Source organism: Myodes glareolus, chromosome 1 (assembly GCF_982192425.1).
Source record: "Myodes glareolus chromosome 1, mMyoGla1.1, whole genome shotgun sequence".
Taxonomy (NCBI): domain Eukaryota; kingdom Metazoa; phylum Chordata; class Mammalia; order Rodentia; family Cricetidae; genus Myodes; species Myodes glareolus.
The window spans coordinates 134294604-134318175 of NC_142026.1; the positions used below are offsets into that span (position 1 = coordinate 134294604).

General features: G+C 43.5%; 1 protein-coding gene across 4 annotated transcripts in view; it reads right to left on the bottom strand.

The window, feature by feature from the left end:
• Window positions 1-512: 512 nt before the first annotated feature.
• Window positions 513-23572, bottom strand: part of Rsph3 (radial spoke head 3) — a 43324-nt gene continuing 20264 nt past the window's right edge. Inside the window, exons 7-9 of one of the 4 annotated variants that reach the window (XM_048420597.3) lie at window positions 22651-22737; window positions 21944-22062; window positions 513-700 (exon numbers count right to left, since the gene is read on the bottom strand). In XM_048420597.3, coding sequence (XP_048276554.3) covers window positions 635-700; window positions 21944-22062; window positions 22651-22737 — 272 coding nt within the window. In that variant the 3' untranslated portion in view covers window positions 513-634. Of the gene's footprint in view, window positions 701-11218; window positions 13453-20996; window positions 21381-21594; window positions 22063-22650; window positions 22738-23572 lie in introns of those variants that run through there. The other 3 variants (XM_087912275.1, XM_048420603.3, XM_048420586.3) reach the window with 3 other exon arrangements.

Consider the following 23572-nt stretch of genomic DNA (forward strand, 5'->3'; position numbering starts at 1 on the left):
AGGCACAGGCACATAAGCATGCGCAGATGCACACATAAATACAAGAAGGTACTTTTGGGGTGGATACGTTATCTTTAACACCCTAGTCAACCAACCAATCACCCACAGGCTCCTTTAGGAGCATCTCACCTCAGTTATAACGAGGCTTAAGAAGTTTGCCTAGGGAGGGAGGCAGGACTGTTAACATTGCTCAGGAGCCCTAGCAAGGGCAGCAACCTCAGCTGTCTGCTCACTGTTGTGTCCTAAGTCACCATGACAGGTCCCGACACACAGCACACACTACACAAGTGTTTGCTGACTAAGTCAGTGGCAAAGTCTGCAGGTCAGCTGTGCTCTCTCCCATGCTGCAGACACACTCCCCACACTCTTCCCTGTGTGTGCAGCTTCCCCCACTACATAGTGGGATAGCATCACAATTCATAGGCTATGTTTTTGTGTGGATGTTTCTTCGTTTTGAAAGTGCTTCATTTTGATGGTGTATTATGGCTTTTTTAAACAATTGAAAACAGTGATGTTTTATAAAAAGATTTTAATGAATTTACAATAGGTAAATAAATTAACCACAAAAGAAAAAACAAACCGCTCACATTTTCATTTCTCTCCCCCACCCCCACCAAAAATGAGCCAATGGTTCCTAAGGCTGATGTGAAAATTTTCTTGATATCAAGGGTAAAGCTTGGCCTTTGAAAAATCTGGACTCCTGTAAGACACAGATACACAATATATGAATTAATGAAGAACAGTCATGTATTGAAGAAAGCTAAGATAGTAGCCAGGTAATGTGATTTCCCATGAATCCCACTTCTCAGAAACTGGCTTTTAGCCAAGAGTTCAATACAAGTAGACACGGGGATACACTCCAGCAGAAAGAAACACACAATGCTTCCTTTGTCTAAAGGTTAAATGGATGTTAGCACAGCAGACTCAACCTGCCGTGGTGACACATGTCTGTAAAGCCAGGGTCTGGGAGACTGAGGCGTGAGGATCATGAGGTCTAGGCCAACTGGGCTATATAACAAGACCCCTCCTGAAAAGCCAAATCTGGAAACAAAAAGGTGACTTATATATTATGAATGACTAATATTGAAGCAGTTCTGATGAGGTAATGAATGGACCTTCTAAAATTATTGTACACTTTATGATAGTTCATATTAACATTCCATGCATTATGGTTTTGTTAGGGATAATATTACAGCAGGTACACACAAGAAGTGAAAAAATGCTAGAAATAAATTTACATATCGATGAGTCCTTTACATGACGTACTAGTCCATCACACATAAGTTGCAAATTCTAAGCTTTTTTCCTTAAAGGGAATAAGGTTGGTTTGTCTGTCTGCCTGTCTGTCTACCTTATTTATATAGTGACCAGAAGTAGGTGAGTCATTCAGGTAAACTTTGTTGCCTTTATTGATTGAAAACCCGACAGCTCAGACCCCAGGTGGTTTGAAGTGAGGGGGTAGGGGAGGATAGCTGGACAGAGAAAGAGACTTATGTGCCAATGTGGGGACTTCGTCTGGATCTCTGGCTTTTACCTAGGAACCAAGTGAGCCGTGCAGTGCTGTGGAGGCGGAGCCCCAGGGCCCCAGGGTGAGCTGGTGAGCTAGAGCGGCTGCTGTGTCTGGGTTCAGTGAGACCCTGCCTCCACTCCTGATGGAGTGGAGATCAATCAAGGAAAATTCTCAGTGTCTACTTCTGGTCTCCACAGGCACATACATACATGTGCGCATACAGACACACATGCATATATGAACATCCACATGTTTGGAATGATAAATGTTCATTAGAGCCAAGGACATTTTATTTAAAAATACTACACAAACAAACAAAAGCCACATTTCTTTTCTTTTTTCTTTTGAGACAAGTCTCACTATATAGCTCTGGCTGTCCTGGAACTCACCATGTAGACCAGGCTGACCTCGAACTCTTGTCCCACCAATAGCCACACTTCTGGACAAGCTGCTCTCTTGACATCCTGGGAAGTCTATGTGTGTAAGCTCCTGCTCCATTTCTTCACTAACATGGAGATAATAAGTCCCGTGTGAAACACGTGAACATAGTTGCTTCTAATTGTCAAACGTGGTCCACCTGACATTCTGTTCTGTCTGCATATGGTCCACAAAGTAGCATTGTGGGGAATCTGGAAATCCATGACTCAGATGTCACTTGTAAGCATGAGCAAAACTAACATTACACAATTTCTCTAGACAAATTTCTTGTCTCCCTAGTTTACATAGATGGTTATTGTAGAGTTGATCATTGTTGCCCAGCTCAGTAGGGAAGGGCTGGAGCCAGCTGTAAGGTGGGCACTCTGGCCTTACCTCCGAGTAGTTAGTTCTGTGAGCTCCGGCCAATGATAGCCTCAGTTTCCCTTGTGTATACAGGGGGATGATGGGATATCCCTCTACCCTCACAAATGCACTATCCACGTATGGGCACTTGGGAGGCCACAGTGAGAACTGAGCAGACCTTCTGTCCACATTTGTCAAAGCCTCCCACATTTCTTTGCACACACAAACGCTTGACTGTTACTGCAGGTGGCCCACTGCCTTCGGATACAATGTGCCCAGTGGGCTTCCTCTCCTGCCACCATGCCTTTCCCACTATAATGGAATGTATCTCTTAAACTGTAACCCAGATTAATCCCTTCCGTTTTTTAAAATGCTTCTTTAGATATCCTGACATAGAAATGAGGAAGGAAGCCAACATGGAGTCTGTCTGGATAATCTAGGGTCCCCTTTCCGTTCCAAAGCTGTAACAATATCTCTTTACAAAGTCTCCTCTGCCATGAGCGCTCAGTCACAGATTCCAGGGATCACAGCAGATGACTCTGAGGGACACTGTCATTTTACCAACCATAGCCATTTCTTCTTTGCGGGAACTGTGGGCATAAAAACAAAGTGACAACTCTATCCTAAATGACAGATTAAATAGAGTATGTGCTAAATAAACCAAAAACCAGCCACTAAGGACTTCTTGATGAAACTGACATGCACTCACGGAAACTATAACTTTCCGCTCATATTCTGTCAGAATATCATTTTGGATCTCAAAAGGTGACACATGATACAGATGATTTCTTCTATGAAATATTTATATGTATGGGACATATATGTCTATATAATTTTTATATTTATAAATTTTATTATATTTTTATTCATAAACCACATGTCTCATGTGATTTCTAAACATAAATATTTATATATCTCCTTTATAAAATCTGACTTTTATGTGTTTGGTTTATAGTTTATCATTAAAACATGGCCTAAAGGAACCCTGACGGATTCCTTAAGAGCAGAGTCCTACCTGCCAGTTCACTGCCTTGGTCCCTGCTTGTTGTGGAATATTCCTTTACACTGTGTGAAGATATGCCACTATGATTGGTTTAGTAAAAAGCTAAATGGGGGCTGGAGACATGGCTCAGAGGTTAAGAGCATTGACTGTTCTTCTAGAGGTCCTGAGTTCCATTCCCAGCAACCACATGGTGGCTCACAACCATCGACGAGACCTGGTGCCCTCTTCTGGTGAGCAGGCATACATGCAGACAGAACATTGTATACATAATAAATAAATAATTAAAAAAAAAGCTAGCTGGCCAATAGCTAGGCAGGATTTGCAGTGCAGAGAAACGCCGGGAAGAAGGTGGAGTTGCCAGTCAGATGCAGAGGAAGTAAGACATGTAGGAGATGAGGTAACAAGTCATGAGCTACATGGCCACATGTAAATTAATAGGAATGGATTAATTTAAGTTATAAGAGCTAGTTAGAAACAAGCCTAAGGTATCAGCTGAGCTTTCATAATTAATAAGTCTCCGTGAGGTGATTTGAGAACTCCTGTTCTTCTGATTAGGCCATCTGTTGGTTAGGTCATCTGCTCCTTCCCTGGCTCCTCTTCCCACCCTGCACCGCATCCTTTCACTGTCTTCTACAGCTGTCTCCTGCGGATGTCTCCACTCTTCCAGCCTCTGAGGCTTCATTTTCTTCCCTTCTGTCCTTCATGGTTCAATGTCCCTGGACCAACCCAGTGTCTCTTGCCCAGACATTTGTCACTGAGCAGTTTACCTCCTCATCTATGGAGTGTTTCTGCACAACTCTCTGGGAAGAGGAAAGCTTGATCCGCAGTCATGACCCAGCCACAGAAGAAGTAAGATGTGACTGCCTTGCTGAATAAGGTACCAAGCCACGTGGCTAGCATAGACAAAAATAATGGGCTCATATAAGTTATAAGAGTTAATAAGAAGCCTGAGCTAACGGGCCAATCAGTTTATAACTAATGTGGACCTCTGTGTGATTTCTTTGGGGCTAAATGGCTGTGAAAACCAGGCAGGACAGAAACCCTGACAACACAACTCAAACCCTCCTGACTCCAAGATGGCAGCTGCTGTCTTCCGTGCCCTGAAAGCTATTGCCATTGTTACTGCCATGGTGCCCTATTCTTTTATCTCCTACTGCCTCTACTCACAGTATGGGTCCCAATGGCTGTCTCAAGTGTCAGAGTCTAGGGAATGCATACCACCGAGGGTGGAGGTCAGGTCCATTTTGATCACGCCATCATCTCTGAAACCAGAGGGGTAGTGCCCAGCTTGAAGCAAACACACAAAACCACATTTATGACACCAAGGACAGCCAGCTGCATTTGCACACAATGCACCTTTGTTCTGGCACAGAGATTTTTAGAGGAAAAAAATCTTTAAAGCAGAAAATAACCAGTGTTTGCTTTCTGCCCCTGGAACTGCAAGGCCATTAGAGTGGCACCCGGTAAGTCAGATGCCACACCGCCAAATTCCACTCAGGAATGCAAAATCAGACTGAGTTTGGAGCCCAGTTTCTTCACCAGAACTTAGCTTCTCCTCCCAGCCCTGTCTCACAGACAGACATCTCCCCGTCCCTCCCAGCTGTGTCTCTGGCCCTGGCATTCAGTACGACCCTCATAAAGCCTTCCTCTGTCTTAACAATTGCATATCAGCACTTAACCTTCTTATTTCTATTCTTCTCCAAATTTTACAAATTTGCTAAAGTTATCTTTAAAAAATATAAGCATAATACCATTTCCTGCTCAACGTCTGCCCCAGTTGTCTCCAGAAAATGTCAGTCTACACAAGACAGAACAAAACAGTCTTTTCTACAGCTCAGGATGAGGGCTGAGATAAAAGTAATTTTAGTCCGCATATATTTCCAATTAGTCTCCATGAAGTAGAAAATCCTTTGAAAGAATTGGTATTTCTCTACCTAATCATTTGACAAGTGTAATCCATCAAATGGATTCATGTAGGTGTGTAGCAGACTAACCAAACAATCCTTAAATTGCTTAGGCCTACTGGTAACTAGGCAGTAATTTCTATGATTAAAATTAGCATTTTCTTTCTTTCTTTCTTTCTTTCTTTTCTTTTTTTTTTTTTTTTTTTGGAGACAGTGTTTCTCTATATAACAACCCTAGCTGTCTTGGAACTAGCTCTTGAAGACCCAGCTGACCTTGAACTCACAGAGACCCGCCTACTTTTGCCTCCTGAGTGCTGAGATTAAAGGCCTGGGGTGTGCCACCCAAAATTAGCATTTTCTAACCATACACAATATACTAGAATGGTCTGAATAACCCATCAGAGATAATACTGCCATATTCCTAGACCTTATACAGACAGATAAAAACCATAGTGTTTTATGACCTTATTGTCTGGATAATGCAGGCTAGCGCATGGTACCCTGGTGGATGCCATATTTGCACACCGGTATTGGATTTTTATGATGTGACTGCCAATCGCAGCACGGTGGTTGCCTGTCCTGCATCTCTGGGCTCATGACTGTTTTAATATAATTCTCTTATGCTTAGCTGTCAGATCTTAAATCTTAAAGTATCATTTGTTCTTGGAGAGCCTCAGTTACCTTCATTTCTGTCTATGAAACCTCAAGCTATGAATGTTCCATGCAGTTTTCAAAAACAACATAACCAGATGTATTTCTACGAAGACAAATAATAAACTCTCACAGCTATCATAAGTGAACTCAGTTCAGCATTGTACAGAATGCTCCAAGTTCCTGTCACACAGAGAAGCGTCTAAGCATCTATGGAACCTTCCTAAAGGCGTCAGTGCAAAGGAGAAGAAGCCACACTTTGTTTTTCCCATGGGTCACAATGGCTTCTGTTATAAATTTAAAGGACCTATTGGGATAGCGTTGGATGCCAAGTGTTAAAATTGGCCATGGTAAAGTGGCAGCTTGGTGGCGTTGTCTGTTTAAAAACTCAATGCTCTATGAATGTCTGTTTGCCCTTCCTTCAAGTTATGTGTAGAGAAGATAAATGATTGGAAACAAAAAACCAAACAATAGATGTCAGTGCAAGAATTTCGCTTTGGTCGCTGGCTAGCAGCACACTTAGCTCTACACAGTGCAGTCACTTTACCAGACAGGCTGGACTGGAGAAGGGGGCTGGCAGCAATTAAATATCTGGAGAGCAGCTCCCTCTTTCCTCTTAGATGAATTCCTGGACAGAGCCACAACTTTTCTGGGTGTATAAAAATTACATAATATAGCCGGGCGGTGGTGGCACACTCGGGAGGCAGAGGCAGGCAGATCACTGTGAGCTCAAGGCCAGCCTGGTCTACAGAGAGAGTTCCAGGAGAGACTCCAAAGCTACAGAGAAACCCTGACTCAAAGAAAACCAAACAAAAAATATAATGTAAAATAAATAAATAGGACCCCCCATCTCTCCATCAGCTAGCTGCAGGCAAGTGCTGGCTGCTTTTTCTCTTTCCACCTTGCTGTAGATGCCTGTTGCTTCTGATGTCTCAGAAGCCAGAGGGCCAGAGGCAGGGAGAATCTGCCATCAAGGTCCTCAGGTGGGGTGGTGGCCGTACAACCTTGCTGCTTCCTCTCAAGGGAACTGTTGGAAGTTCCTGCCTTGTACTGCCCCCTCCTGTGGGGAGGCACTGTCAGCCTGCAGCAGCAGAAGGCAGGGCAGGGTGAGACTTGTTCGACAGTTGCCGGTGTTCTGTGCAGTGTCCAAGCACAAATCTGTGTCTTTTGGCATCCTGAGCCTTGGCTCCTGGTAGGGGCTGGCTGAGGTTCTTTTGATGCCATACACCAATGGAAAGAACACCGCTCTGCCCCTTTGGCTACCAGCACTGCTGAACTGGATGCTGCAGCACGGCTGGCCACTTGGCACAGCAGCCTGCTCCGCGGTAGTGCCCAAGCTGGTTTCTGAGAGGTGGCCAGGCCAGCAGGGGCTGTGGGAAGCAGGAGGTAGCTGTGCAGGCAGCAGCTGAGGGGTCCTGCTGTGGGAAACCCTGTGTGGCTGCTGGACCACGGCGGCGGCTAGTACTCCTTACCTAATATCTAAACGCATTGTTTACTGTTGACCAGTAAGCACCATGCCCTTTGCAATAAACCTGCTCAAGGGCAATTAGCTCCAACTGTGGGAGATTAGGTCGGACTCTGGAGCACTGCCCTCAAAGCCTCTGCTGCCTGAACACGGAGCAACACACAGCACCTCCCGCGCAGGCTGCACCCTGCTGTTCTGTCTCCTCCCCTGCTGCCTCGGGAAGCCAGTGCTTTCTTGTAGGACAGGCAGCACAAAGCACATGGCCACATGCTGCTTGGCCTCTGGGACCCTGCTTCCTTTGAGAAGGAAGTCCCACCCCACCTAAACACCTGGAGCCTACCGCAAGGGACAGAGAACCCAGCAGTGGTAGGCAGGCTCCTTTACAGCACAGAGCACCTTGGCTCATCCCAGCGAGGCGACTAAAAAGGAGGGCACATGATAACCGGAAATTATTTTTGAAGAATTTTAAGATGTGAGTAATCTCTAAAATACATTGCTAGTAGTAATAGTTTTGGTATTGAGGTGAGGTCTCATATAGCCCAGGGCTAGCCTTGAGCTCATTAAGTAGATGAGGATGACCTTGGACTTCTGATCCTCTACTACGCCCACTTTATCTAGCGTGTGTGGTGTGTGTGTGTGTGTGTGTGTGTGTGTGTGTGTGTGTGTGTGTGTTGGGGGGGATGAAAGCCAGGGCTAAGGCCTGCTACGCAAGCACTCTGCTGACTGAGCCACGTCCCCAGTCCCTGAAATAATGTGTTAGTGACCCACCTCAAGTGGAAAACAGACTCGGGGAGAATTGGAGTCATTGGAAAGACCTGAAAGCCTGGCTGACATGACAGAATTATGCGTTCTATGAAACAAGTAAGTGAACGGAACGGTCATTTGAGCAGCTAAAAATGAGACTTGTGAAATGAGGTAAGCCCGGAGCCCATGTGATCTGTAAATCAAGGGGCTAGAAAAACACAGGAAACAAATGAACTGGGCTTGATAGGATTGAAGTCTGGCCACACTAAGGTCAGCATCACCTGGCTAATCCTCCTTTCATTTATTCAGTCAACAAATATTGTAGATCCCCGTGGATGCTGAGAATTCACACACATTGTACCTCAAGGGCCTCACAGGTAGGTGAAACTGGTAAACACTGGCAGTAAATGCCGATAACACTGTGGAACATGCCTGAGACTGCCTGCCTGCTGGGCGTGGACTGCAGGCCCTGAAGCTGAGCAGGCCACACTCGTCCTGTCAAGATGCTATCCAAGAATGCTCTGCGGCAGTCCATTCTCAGGGTCTCTGAGAAGCGAGCTGTGTTCAGCTTCAGTGACACAGTAGTGTCCACTAACGGGAGAATGGCTACCGACTGCTTCTTGTGATTATACATGGTCATTCCGTGGGCTCACTATGAACAAGCAACCTCCATTGTGATGGCAGAATATTCTGGTGGAATATAGAAGGCCCCTCCATTCTACAAGTGGTTTCATTCTTGGTTCTGTGTAACTGAGTTGACCATAATGAAGCCATTCTCAGTTACGCTTGGCCAATGGTTAGTAAGACTCCCAAGTCACTGATGTTGAGTGGACTGGACTGACCGTGGCGGTTCTAGATGACAAGGCCACTTCAAACACAGGGTCAGTCATGGGTGTGTCCTACCCTGCCATGTTGGATAGGGTCAACATCAGTGATGAGGGAGAAAAATCCAGGAACACGGAAGAAGGCTGGATGCGACCCTACTGTTGTACAGTAGGCTGAACAGGCCTGAATACACCATTTGAGGCACTCTGTGCCAAATGAGAACAGAGCCCTTGCTTAAAGATGAAGAACTTTAGGATTATGACGCAGAAAAATCAAGTCTTGTTGGAAATCCTTGTGAGTACTGGGTTCTGTGTGGCTCTGAAGGTCACATAACTTGAGGCTAGCTCTCTGAGCTGTGTGACAAAAAGTAAAGGAAATGGCCACTGTGGGTGATCATCAGTAGGAAACCAAATGTGAAACAGGACACCCGCAAGTCATGGAGTTGGACCCACGGGTAACAATTAGAGTCAATGGATGGAACAGGCCCTGTGGCCCACGGTCTGCCCGTAGTGCTGCTTCAGAGCTACGAAGGCCTAGATGATGGGACATCTAGGAACGAGGCACACTTTGGATATGGGGCTGGATGTAGGTCAGAGTGGACTTATCCAGAATTCGTCTCTTGCAGATTGGCCTTCCAGAGATGAGGCTGGACTCGTGGCCTGTGGTCACAAGGGTCCAGCCCCTGCTCCACAGAGGCTGGCTGTAGCCAAGGGCTTAAGACAGTGAAGTAAATCCTGGTAGAATTCGCTGGAAACCCTGACCCACCTATGTTCTACAGCTATAGAAATAAGGTTCATTGTCCGAAGACCTGACTATGCCAAAGAAGGCATGGTACTTCTATCTGCGGTAGGTCATGTCCACTGAAGGCTGCAGGACCAGTGTCCCTCTCCTGGAATCACTAAGGCCAGCTCTGCTCAGCCACAGTCAGTCACTGACTGCACAGAGGGGAACTGTCCTTGCATCTACTCTTTTCTTCATGAGTTCCCCTCCTTCCCATGAGCAACGTGTGTGCTGCTGGATGCTGGAGCCCCGAGAAGGCTTCGCGGAGTAGTGACCCTTGAGCTGGGTTTGTTTAGCGAACAATTGGGAGGCTGGGACTGTTTCTCAGCTCGAGAATACCTACTGGTAATTCAACGCTGAGATATTTTGTTCTTCACTTCATTTTTGCTTTACTTCATCAGAGACATTTCGAACCTGTTTAAAGACTGCCATTGCTAGTTTCAGGAGCTGGTACATCTTGGCCTAGGATGCAGTTTTCTCTTTAGAATATGTTCTGTCTTTTTTTTTCTATGACAGGTAAGTTGATTTCTATTGGCATATTTAATAACATATTTATGGGAGGTGGTGTGATAGCTTGATATATGTATGTGATCTGTAATGATCAAATTAATTAGCATTTCTATATCCTCACATTTATCACACATTTCTGTTGGAAGCCTTTAACTTCCCTTCACTTATTTTTTTAAATAAATATTTTATTATGTGCACACTCCCTTCATTTACAAATGTCTAATAATCTGTTACAATCTATAATCTCCCAACTGTGCTCTGTTTGGAACACTAAATACTCTACAACTGTAGCTTTGCACTCAATAGCTAATGTTTTCTTCTGCCCCTTTATCCTTCCCACCCACCAGTATCCACTCCGAGAGTCTCTATATTTACAAGATTAAAAATTCAGCTTCTAGATCACGAAGATGTGTATGCCTTTTTCTGTGCCTGGTTTCATGTAACGTGGTCTCTCCATACCATCCACGCTGCTACAAATGACAGAATTTGTGTGGCTGCATACTACAGCATTATACACATATATCCCATTTTAAAAGTCCATCCGTCTGTCAGTGGACCCCTAGGCTGGCTTGGCATCTTGTCTCCTGTGAGCAGTGCCATGATGGGGGTGCAGGTGCTGGTCTGACCCCTTCGCTCCTTTGGATGAATACTGAGTGTCAGATTGTTGGCTGATCAGTAGTTCTGTTTGTTCTAAGGATCCACATACTCTTTCCATGGTGTCTGTCGCAGTTTACCGTCTCAGCAACAGTGTGCAAGGGCTCCCCTTTCCCTCCTTTGCTGGCGTTTATCTTTGTCCTGCATCTTTAACATGGTCGGGAAACTCTGTACATGCTCTGTGAGTGAGGGGCGTGCTCGATGATATCTACGGTTATTGGTCCATAAAGGAGTTTACACCAGACACTTCTTGATCTTCCACTAAGTTATATTATCCACTGTTCAAATAGGGGTTTGATTTAAAAATAAAAATCTGAAGATAGCGAAAGATAAAAACAAGACAAAACAAAACAAAATCCAAAAAGCTTCAATGACAGAAAGGTATTTGACAATTCTCATTCTTGGATTTGAGAGTTTAATTCTCACACACTCATAGGTGTAAACACATTTTAGGTGTTGTGCTTTCCTCGTGGAAGAATTAGCATCCTCAGATGGTTTCTTTCTTGTACTCTTAAAGTCGATGCTGTGGCTGACTATTCGGCTCTGTACAGGCCATGCAGAAGGCCTGCTCTCCAGCTGGAAGTGCTCTTTAAGGAGGTGCTAGAAACGTTTGGAGGGGCATGTCTGGGAGGGGCGTATCTGGTTCTAAGATCCTTCCTCCTCTTCTCTCTGGTTTTCCTGGCTGCCACGAGGTGAGAAGCCTGTGCTCCCTGCTATTTTACCACATCTCAGTTCGGGTCCACACAATGGACTCGAGTGACTACAGACTAACACCTCTGAAACTGCGGCCCAAAGTAAGCATGTGCTCTGTGTAACTGCCACCGGTGTCTGTCACAGCAATGGGGTCTAAGTGTGATCCATGATCTGTCGGCAAGAGCCTCTCCAGCTGTGGTGTGGCTTCAGTTTTTGTCTTGATTTCCATACTTTTACTTCCAACTTATTTGTGTGGTTGAATCTCAGGCTTTCCTGGGCGCGCAGCTTAAACAGGGAGTCCCAGCTGTGCTAAGTGTGTCTCTCGCAGACAGTAGATGGTTGGGTCATTTTATTATATAATCTGCTAGCTGTTGCTTTCTGAAGGCTGGGTGTTTAAACCATTTAATGTAATTGCTTATAAGACATCATCTGCCTTTTTGCCCCTTTTCTCACAGGTCTTAAGTATTTTTGTGCTTCTATTCCTCCATTATTACCCCATTTTTGCTTTAAATGCATGTCTTCAACTACACAATATAATACTTTTGTCCTTTTTATTATTCTCTTTAAAAGTTATTTTTTTAGTGGCTGCTTTGGGGATTACAGTTCACTTTTTAATTGAATGTAATTCACTTCAAATTACTACAGGCTTAATTTTAATAGTATAAGAACACTTCCCTCTAGTATCATCCTGTTTCTCTGCCTTTGTATGGCTAATCTGAAAATTACACCTTGATACATTAGGAGCCGGCAGATAGTTTTATAATGACCACTGTGATGCAGTTTTTTTCTTTTTTTTTTCTTTTTCTTTTTCTCTCTTTTGGTTCTTGGAGACAGGGTTTCTCTGTCTAACAGCTTTGGAGCCTGTCCTGGAACTAGCTCCTGTAGACCAGGCTGGCCTCAAACTCACAGAGATCTTCCTGCCTCTACCTCTCGAGTGCTGGGATTAAAGGTGTGTGCCATTGCCCGATTTTTTAAAAAAGTTTTTCATATGTTTTTTTTGTTGATGCTTTTTATTTGTGTGATCTGAGTTATTATCTTTCCCTTCAGCATTTAGTAGTTCCTGTATGATAGAGCTACTCGCCATAGCTCTTTTGTGTACAATGAGTCTATGAGGTGTGTTGGGACTGATCAGTTTTTTACTCTCTGGCAATGTCTTAGTTTTTGATCATTTTGAAGTGCAGTTTCACTGTTACAGACAGAACTATGACCATTAGTCTTTATGTCTTGAACACACCTATGTCTCACTGCCTTCTGACCCCCACAGTGTCTGTATGTTGTAAAGTCAGTTGATAATCTGAGAACACATGCACATGATAGATCATGTTTGTCCTGCTACCGTTGTGAGTTCCTTGTTCTCTTGGAAGGCTTCGGCACATCCCATGTAGATGTCTTTATTCTCTGGAGAGTTCCCTGAGCCTCTTGGATGTGGAAACCCACTATCTTCCACCATGTGTTATTTTTTAGCCATGTGTCTTCAAATCCTCTTCTGGACTCTTTCTCTTCTTTCCATCTGGTATTCCCTGTGCACATCTTGGTACACCTGACAGCTCTGCACAGGTCTCTGGGGCTCTGTGCATTTCCTGCTATGCCTGACAGCTTTGCATATCTCTTCAGGACTCTGTGCACACCCTGGTATGCCTGACGGTTTTGCACAGGTCTTCGAGGTGCTGTGCACACCCTGGTATGCCTGACGGCTTTGCACAGGTCTCCAGGGCTTTGTGCACACTCTGGTTTGCCTGAGATGGCTTTGCATAGGTTTCTGGAGCTCTGTGCACATCCTGGTATGCCTGATAACTTTGTACAAGTCTTCAAAGCTCTTTTTGTTTTCCTTCACTCATCTTTGCCTCTGTTCCTCAGAGTGGACTTATTTTATTTGACTTAATTTCAGTTTCAGGGATTCTTTCTTCTGCAGATCAAAGTTGTTTTGGAAGTCCTGGAAAGAAGTTTTCATTTCAGTAACTGTACTGTACTTTTTGAACATCAGAATTCCCACTTGGTTCTTCTTGGTTTTGACTCCTATTTTTTTTTTTTAAGATTTCATTTTTACTTTCTGTATATGGGTGTTTTGCTTAGATTTAGATCTGGTGTCTGAAGAGGCCAGAAGACAGTGTCAGATCCCCCTGGGACTGGTGCTGCAGACTATTATGAGCCACCATGCGAATGACTAGGTCCTGAACCTTGATCCTCTGAAGAGCAGCAAATGTTCTTACCTCTGAGCCATCTCTCCAGCCCCACTGGTTCTAACTTTCCACTGATTTTGCTATTTGATGAGACTGTAGGCTCAAACTTCAGTTCTGGACATTTTTGTTTCCTTCAGCTCTTTGAGTATGTAGATGACTCAGGCATTCTTTTCTGGTAATCTGAAAATCTGGACTTTCTCACACAGCTTCTGCAGACTGCCCAATATACTTTCTGATTTTTGTATGTTTTGTAATTTTGGGGGGTAAGTACTGGACATTTTGAATAAATAGAAGATAGATTCTTGTTCTACTTCTACTTTGAGTTTTTGTTGTGGTTTTTATATTATATTTTATTTATATTATAATAACCTTCCTGCAAAAATACTGTTAAATTCTCTTCTCTGACATTTCTGACCACTGGTCTGTTGAGTAAAGTTAGTGGGTTAGCAACTAGAATACATATTAGCAATGTTTTTTTTCAAAGTTTATTAAATTATAAAAGTTTCCATTTCCGCCCCTAGCAATGTTTTTTTAAGAAAACATTCTGTGTGGGGGCGGGGAGCACACTACTGTGCCTAAGGAAGGCAGAGGACAACACGCAGGAGTCAGCACTCTCCCTCCACTATGTGAGTCTTGGTGCAAGTGGCTTTGCCCACCATGCTGTCTGGCTGATTCTAGAGACTCGAGTGAATCACTGTCTTCTACCCTTTGCTGAGAGGTCCTGTATGGGTTGGGGTCTGCCTTCAATTCCTGCTTGTATCAAGGTCAGTCAGAGATGAGTGATCCATGCCATCTCAAGTTTTCCCTGGGCATGCACAGTCACCCTACAAACAGATTCCCAGGAATCTACAGGTTTCAAAGTTCCCCATGGCCTTCACATCCACCTGGTTTTTATCCTCCTCTTCCTCTCCTGCTGCTGTCTCCATCTTAGGTAAATGTCACACTCACTCCTGGTCTAAACTATGGAACAACAATGCCCTGGTGTTAGGACCTTCGTTAATGAGCAAACTCTGAGTCAAATCAAATAAAGTCAGGCCCTAAAAATGGGCTCTTCCAGGGAGCTGACACAAAGTCAAATAGTGACAAGTGTCTTTGGAATGTGGCTTTGAGGGACATTGAGCCTATTTTACTCCCTTCAGTGGCTGCTAGGCTACTTCTTGTGTTAACTGCTATGGCCTGAGTCCACTGGTCTCCATGGCCATGGGGCTGAAACAAGACTGAGACAGGACAAATGCCATGGAGTTTGCTGTTCTGAGAGCCACTGCTTCCAATAACAAGCAGGCTTCATCGCTGCAAGTCTTTGTTTAAAGTCCAGACTTTCAAACACGCTGATCTGGGTAATTTTTGCCTGCTGCCCCTGCTGCTTTTGTGGAGGAGCAGTTCTGAGAATCCTTATTCTACCATTTGAGGTGGCAGTGTGTCCCTCATATGTGCTAATTCCTGAGCTGTCCCTTCATATAATGGTATGTTTAGGATGAACGGAAGAATGTTTTGTTTTAGCCTAGACTGCTATACTTTAGGAGACATCTTTCTATGCCTTTCCTCTTGTGACTGTTAAGCTCTATGAGTATTCTCGTAGCAATAAGGTAACCTTATATGTCACCTTTGAGGAAGAGGTTACTCTCATCATGAAACCTAACATAGACAAGCTCAACAGAACCGACATATATGGGTTGCCCAAGTATGCTTAAGCATTGCCAAGGACATAAATTTTATTTTTTTTTCATTTTCATGAAATGAAAATATCATCTTTAACTTGCTGTGGAGTTATTTACCAAAAATTAAAATGGTTAGTATATCTCAAGAGTAGACCATGAGGGTTCAAGGCACTGTGTGTAGACTTTGTGGTGCTGCAGTTACTCAGAATCATTCTGACCCTCTCCCTGTTCTCTAAAACAGTGCTCCCAACCTTCCTAGTGCTGTGACCCCTAATACAGTTCCTCATGTTGTGATGACCCTAACCATAAAATTAGTTTTGTTGGTACCTCATAATTGCAATTTTGCTTCTGTTATCAATTGTAATATGAATATCTGTGTTTTCCAGTGGTCTTAGGAGACCCCTGTGAAAGGTCTGTTTGACCTCACAGGTTGAGAAGCACTGTTCTAGAAGATGTGTGTGTATGTACTGGAGATAGACGGTGTTCACTGGTGCTATCTAAATCATGGGGATGATAGTCCTATGTCCTCCTTAGCATGTTAGGTCACAGCTGCAACAGCAGATGAGCAAGGACACGGGAGGAACCCGAGTCAACGGAAGCTCACGGTAGCAGCTGCATAGCAGAGGTCGAGAGGTTGGAAAGCAGTGCCGATGGGGACAGCCTAGAGTGACAGTTCACCCAGGGAACACGTAAGGAAAAGAGAGACACTTACTGGGATGTACTGTGCTGTGTGATAAGAAAGTTCTGCCCCCCTGCCATAATCATGCTCCATGACAACCAAAGTTAACGATGGGACAGCTTTAAACATTTTTAATATTTAGTGTACATGTGTATGCATGTACATGTGCATGCATGTGCGTGTGTGTTTGTGTGACATGTTCATGCCACAGAACCTATGTAGAGGTCAGGTGACAACTCCCAGGAATCATCCCTGTGCTCCTACTGTGTGGGTCCCCAAGCTTGAATTTGAGTGTCAGGCTTGATGGCAGTTGCCGTTGTCTGGCTCTGGGATAGCTTTTATTTTGGTAAACAAACACTCCCAAAGACAAATGTGGAGAGCAAGTCATTGACAAGGCATTTACCACTGCCTGGGCCGGGGAGACAGAACTGTTCCTAGCTCATGAAGTAAAACTCCCACATTTTTACAGTGAATAAAGCAAGGTTTGGGCTGTGAGGTCACTTAGCATGTGACGGTGCTGGCCACCATGTCTGACAATTTACTTTCGATCCCTAAGATGCTCACTGTGATAGGGGAGAACTGGTTCCCAGAGTGATCCTCTGACCTCATAGAGGTGGTAATTAAAAAGAGTAGCTAGCCCGGCGATGGGATGCCTTTAATCCCAGACTTGGGAGGCAGAGGCAGGTGGATCTCTGTGAGTTCTAGGCCAGCCTGATCTACAGAGTGAGTTCCAGGACAGGCTCCAAAGCTACACAGAGAAACCCTGTTTTGGAGGGAAAAAAAAGTAGCAGATAAGAAGACCATCTCTTACGTATCCAGACTGAGGTGAAGACTGAAGGTAGCGAGTACAGATGCCCAACCTAAATAACCATTTTAAGGCTCTGGCACCCCAGGCAAAGCTGGCAGACAATGTTAAAGCAAGACAACTACTCAGTGGGAGTCTGGACCGCCAAGGGCTGCAAAACATTTTTACATGTTTTCCCTACAAGTTATTGAATCAGCACACAAAACAATGAGGCTCATTATGACATTTCCAACATCTATGTCATTATACATGGTCCTTACTCATCCCCTTCCCACACTCTCCTCCCGGTCCCTCTCTCCCCTTCTCTCTTCTGCTTTCACCTCACATCGATTGCTCTTTCCTTACCCCCCACCTTCCTTACACCATGTCCCTGCCCCTCAGTTCCTTTCCTACCTTACACACACAGCCACACACAGCTACACACACAGCTACACACACACAGATAAACACACAGCCACATACACAGATATACACACAGTCACACACACAGCCACACAAACACATCTATACACACACAAATTTAAAGCTAAAGTCTACATGTAAGAGAAAAATTTGGCACCTGTCTTTCTGAGTCTGTCTTATTTTGTTCAACATAACAATAATAACAGCTGCGTCCCTTTTCCTACCTATGTGAGGATTTCATTCCTCTCTAGGGCTGAATAATGTGGCACAAATACACAATGAAATTTATCTGCATATCGAGCTTTCTGATGGCCATTAAATTACACATGAAGTTGAGCTCAAGTTCACTTTGACACAGGGCTTTACTGACCCCTAGTGGCAAATATGATTATTAATACACTCTAAAGTTTATTTTCTAAACCACGCATCACTACACTGACAAATACTTGTTTTGAACTCGACTTTCAGCAATGAGTTAAAATTGCCAGACTCTGGTTAGATCTGGGCAGTACTGTTTAGAAAGGACATGTTGGCTTTGGTTCCATCAATGGCAGATGAAGCCAGCTCGGGCCTCGGCAGAGTGCCTTCACATTAGCTACAGTAAGGAAAAAGGCCAAGGCTACTTAGCTATAAATACATACAAACAAAAGAGTAAGGGATAATATGTCACACTTTGTTTAGTGGGCAGAACATATGGAATCAAAATTAGATAAAACTGACTGATGTGCTTCATGTTTCTGCCAATATAAGAAAATGAAGCTTTGCTGGGGTAGAAGACATATGTCCCATTAACATTTTGATATAGTATAAAAAGACTCCTTTCCCAACTGACCCCTCATTGTGACTTTAAAAGAAATCACATGCTTCAAACGTTTTTCTTCTACATAATTTAAAATTTTAATGACTGCCAATAAATGAGTTCTTTTCCCAGTTTTACAAAGGAAAGTCCTCCTTTGTAAAGGTGAGGGTTAGCTCCTTGCAGGTGCAGGTTCCAGTCCAGAAGGTCTGGCCTGAGCCAGTTTGCACCCTGCAAGTTCCTAGAGGGTCTTGCAGGCCACGTTAGTTCCCTTCACATGGCTCAAACCTAATGATGCTAAATAGAAGAAAATGACATTCTAGCTTTGCTCTGTTTAGTAATGTGGGAATTCATGCCAAGATTGCAATCTCTGCATGCTGGTCACACGTCCATCACTTCCCTCTGTCATCTCAGTGCTAGCTGAGGCAGCAGGAAGGACAGATTCAGGGAGAAGCATTACCAGATGGTGGTGAACAGATGGAGATGAAGGTGTCTCACATTCACAACGACCTGCATGTGCCTGAAGGAACGCTGCATAAACTTGATGAAAACGCAAACTTTTCACTTAACACTCTTGTTACCAGGGGTTGGAGAGATGGCTCAGAGGTTAAGAACACTAACTGCTCTTCCAGAGGTCCTGAGTTCAATTCCCAGCATCTACATGGTGGCTCACAACCACTGCAATGAGAGTTGGTGCCCTCTTCTGGCCTGCAGGGACACATGCAGGTAGAACACTGTGTATACATAATAAATAAATAAAAATGAAAAAAATTCTTGCTTCCAGCTAATAATAATGGTTTCTTTTTCTTTCCGGTACAATACCTGACCTCTCACTTACCTTTGTCTCTTTAGGGTGGAGCAGTCTGGGACAAGGCTAAGCCCATCTCAATGTGGGGTCTCTGGATTTACATATATTTCAATAAGTCATGGAATTATAGAACATGCATTTTATGTCTAGCAAATATTTGAAAAATGGTCAGAGCACATGGCTGGGGAAGTCATAAGCCCTAGCAGGGACTGATAACTATGTAGTTAAATTGGCACAGCTTAAGCTGTCTGCTAAAGCCCTTTGTTTACACCTGCAGACAAGATAAAAGTTAGTCTAAGCTTTATCAGCGAAGTCTCTCTTGGCAGTGAATAAAGAAATCCATGGCATTTCATTTGTATTTTAATAGTGAAGCTTGCCTGAGGATCAGAAAAATAAAACAGCCACACTGGCCAGTCTTACAGACCAGGCAGCAATGACAAGCACACCTTTAATCCCAGTAGCCACACTAGTTTATCATAGAAACCAGGCAATCGATAGTGGTGCATGCCCTTAATCCCAGAATATAAAATGGGAGGAGACAGCTCTCAGTCTCAGGCTCATTCTGAGATTCCTGGAGGGAGAATCTCCATTTTCAGACTGAGGTCGAGGTAAGAGCCAGTGGCTGGCTGTTTTGCCTCTCTGACCTTCAGGTTGAACTCCAATTTCTGTCTCTGAGTTTTTATTAATCATGCTTCAATGGCTACTCAAGCTGCTGAGAATAGCTGATGGACGGGAGGTCAGCCGTACGCAGGTATTTTATGCCTCCCCTGCAGAGCCACTCTAGAAGAGAGGGCAGAAGACAGACAGGGCTATGAAAAGTCTTCTGACTACAGCACAGCTACTGGAGTCCTGAATTCACAGTGCACAACCGGCCCCGTCAACAGTCATAAAGAGAAGAGGGGGTCATGGGTCCCCTAACTATTGGCTACTGATAGACGCTGGGAGAAGGGGAGTCACTTGTTCAGCTGTACCCACTGGTGAGCCCAGCAGGCTCCAATGGACAGTTCCAAACCCATGATCACACAGACGAGCCCAGTTAAACTCAGTGTGTCATAAAACAAGACAGACACAGCTTTGGGAAAGGGTTTTGTAGTGACGAGGACAGGGTTGGCAGGGGTGGGAGGGAGATAAAAGGGAGTGGGAGACATAAGTAATTCTAATGAAATTGGCAACGAATTGTTGCAAAATGTTGAATGAACTAGATTTTATAAAGGATAGTAACAATTGCAGAAAGTAATCAGCTTCAAATTCAGTTTAAGAAAGTTGAAGATATGTTAACACTAATTTTAAATTTCATTTAAAAATAATTTTTTGCAATTAAACTTATTAAATTTAATTAAAATAATTTAATAATTAGCCACAAACAAAGTTCTTTGGTCTTTTTGCTAAAATTAGCATGCTACAAATTTTAGGGTGACAATCAAGACTGTTTCATGTGACTGAAGTAGCCAGCAGTGGATAACAAGTACCTCACAAGGGCAGAGGAGGAAGTGACTAGGACTCTGGTGGCAGTCAGTCCTGTAGCTCCCTACACTTGTCACCTGTGGCAATGGTGAATCACTCTACAGTTCTAGCTCTGGGTCCTCACTTTTATCACGTTAGACTGTTACCTCTATGGTCCGTACCTCCTGCTTGGGGCCTAACACATAGCAGATGCTCGATCACGTCCGTGGCTGACTAAACTAAAGGAAGATGGAAATATAAACATGATCACACGATTCCGGAAGTTTCCATGAGGCTTAGACAGTATCGTGATATAATACACAGGTAACTGGGGACACTCATTTCATATTTGTAATCACATACACTTCCTTGCACTGGTCTACAGAAATTACAGTGCAAATGTAAATAAGTCACACTGTTTCTAAGGACTGCAGACTCTATCTACTCCAGCATTTTCAGGCTTGACCAATGCCTGACTGCCTGATGGCTCACAAGACTTCAGCCATTGCCAGTAGTAGTTAAGACTATGATGAAGTAATTGTGCTTTTCACTACTGCAGGGAGTGGTGTTCGTGAGCTAAGAGCCAAGTGTGACTTCCCTATGTGCACTACAGCCATCAACGGTCTCCAATACCTTGCCACATTTTAAAGAGACAAGCGATTTATGTAAACTAGTATGAAAAGAAGACATCGTATTTAGCAAAGACTAAAATATACAAAGAACACATTTATTAGTTACAGAGCAAAAGCCTAGACTCTCTAATGTTGAAACATGAATAGACCTAAACAGTCCACACAAGGAAGGCCTGGGCACTTCCAGCCAGCCGACAGCAGAGACTGTGTGTGGAGGGAGAGATAGCCTTTGATTTTACTGGTGTTGCCTGGACATTTTCTACAGACGAAATGCGAGGGGAAAGCAAGAATGAAACCAGTCGAGAGCAGTCAGTAAGCTTTGGTTAAATACTGAAGGTGAAGGGGGTGGCGGTTAATTTTATATAAACAAGAATTGGATTTTTGCTCCTCACAGGGAGGATGCCCCTCAGCCTTGAGGAGCACACAGGGACTCTTCACAAAGTGCGTGCGGTAGTTTCCTGCAGAGAAGACAAGCTTAATGACTGACAGCAGTATTCACTAACACGAGATATTAGACTTACCAAGAAGGAGTTAATTCACAAAAAGAGGAGGATTAAGAAAAGATACACTTACTAGTTATACAGGACAGTAATGGAAACTAGTGATTAGACAAGAGTCTTATGAGTATGACAATATGGTCTTTGGATATTCTGTTAAATAAATGAAAAAGGGTCTCTTTTATTAGTTTTATTTTTATCATAATTGATTTGTTCAGCCAATTAGACAAGAAGATTTGGTGTATAAATGTCACATAATTTCTAAAGTCTGGGGTCACATGCACCAGTATCTGACTACATTACTACTGGCCAGCTGTTGACTGGCTTCCTGACTCCCATGATTCTTCTGGCTGTGACAGCTCCTCCCCTAAAGACTCCTTTATTTCTGTTGGGTCATTCCGCCACAAGAACTCCCCTTCTTCCACAGGCTTCCTTTCTTGGAATGGTATTTTCTGTAAGGAGTCTCTTTCTAAAGGTGGCTTCTGGGTGGGGGGTAAGGTTGACTTCTGTAACTCTAAACTCACCGAGGGTTCTGTCACTGTGTCAGGGCCACTAAGCACATCATCCAACCTCATAGAGGGCTGTGTGTCTTCCCTGCGCTCGTAATTGTTTAGCCTTCTTTCAACCACTTCACGGATCAACACTGAAAGGTTCAGAAGTCATTATGAGTTTCCATACTTTCCTTTTAGATAAGTAGAAACTATGTTTTTTTTGTTTTGTTTTGTTTTTGTTTGTTTTTTGTTTTTATTTTTTCAAGAAAGGGTTTCTCTGTGTAGCCTTGGTAGTCCTGGAACTCACTTTGTAGATCAGGCTGGTCTCGAACTCACAGAGATCCACCTGTCTCTGCCTCCTGACTATGGGCATTAAAGGTGTGTGCTATCACCGCCCATAAATGAGTAGAAAGTACCACTTAGGCCTTTTCCCCTTCCCATTAGCCTTTATAAATTTAGCATATACAACTATCAATTCCCATTAGCCTTTATAAATTTACCATATACAACAACTATCAATTAATGCATTGAGCAGGTTATGTTCTTTGCTTCTTTGAATACCAAGTACAAAGCAACAACAAAATATTCCATGATGAAATTACAGAGGGTGGAAACTGCACCCTTGTTTCAGTACAACTGATTAACCAAGTTTAAGAAGCACCACCAACACTAATGTTCCTTCCTCACTTATTCGTCCCCACTGAGAAGTTTAGGAACAGCTCTTATATAAAGTAACTTACTGTCAAGCACGGTTCTTCCCACCATGCTGTGCTCCATGGTTTTTTCAACTTCATTCATTAGCCATGGAAGGAATCCTATTTCAATGTCTGCAATAAAGAATTTCATTAAGCATTTCTGCAAATCATTAGTATGTCTTCCCAATGTAATGATCAGCAGCACCATCTTCTCAACATAAAACATTAAACTGACTCACACAGCATCACTTTTGCCGTATTCTCTATATATGCTTTGCTCAACTTCCCTTCTACTACAGTAGAAATGGTATTTTACAAATCATGAGGTTTTCCAGAGTCAAAATACAGTTGGGCCCACAAGCACAATTTGAGATAGGTCAAGGAGGAAGGGCAGAGAGAAGATGCTGATCTTGGAAACCTTTGCTGAAGTGGGACAAAGCCTGGGCACGGGCATTGCTGGGAAAGAGACTTCGTCCTCTGACCAGCTGAAAGGGACTCTGGGAAGGGGCCATCTGGGAAGCACTGCTGCTGCGGTGGAGACTAAGCACTTTTATTCGTAGGAACTTTGCTCCAACTTCAGTGGGAAGTTCACTGTGTTAAGCATTTTATCAAGACTGCCCATTAAATCTACACTCAAAGTTTCAAGTTGGTTTTTAGGCATCTATTTAATAGGAGAATCTATTTAATAGAGAATGATAGAATACAGTATTTGTTATTATATATGACATATCTCAGGCAAGATTTTTATTTTCAAGCTTTAAACTATGTAACAGACAAAAACAAAACAAAACAAAAACAAGCATTACTGTTATCTGTGACCAATAGTAAGAAGTCTGTTCTACAGCTTGGATCTTAACTATTTCCCCAAAGCTTAGAGTTCTCAGCTGATGGTGTGCTGGGAGGTGGGGCCTACCTGAGGAAGTGTGTGCTGGTTTGTTTTTGTTTTTTTTTTTTTTTTTTGAGACAG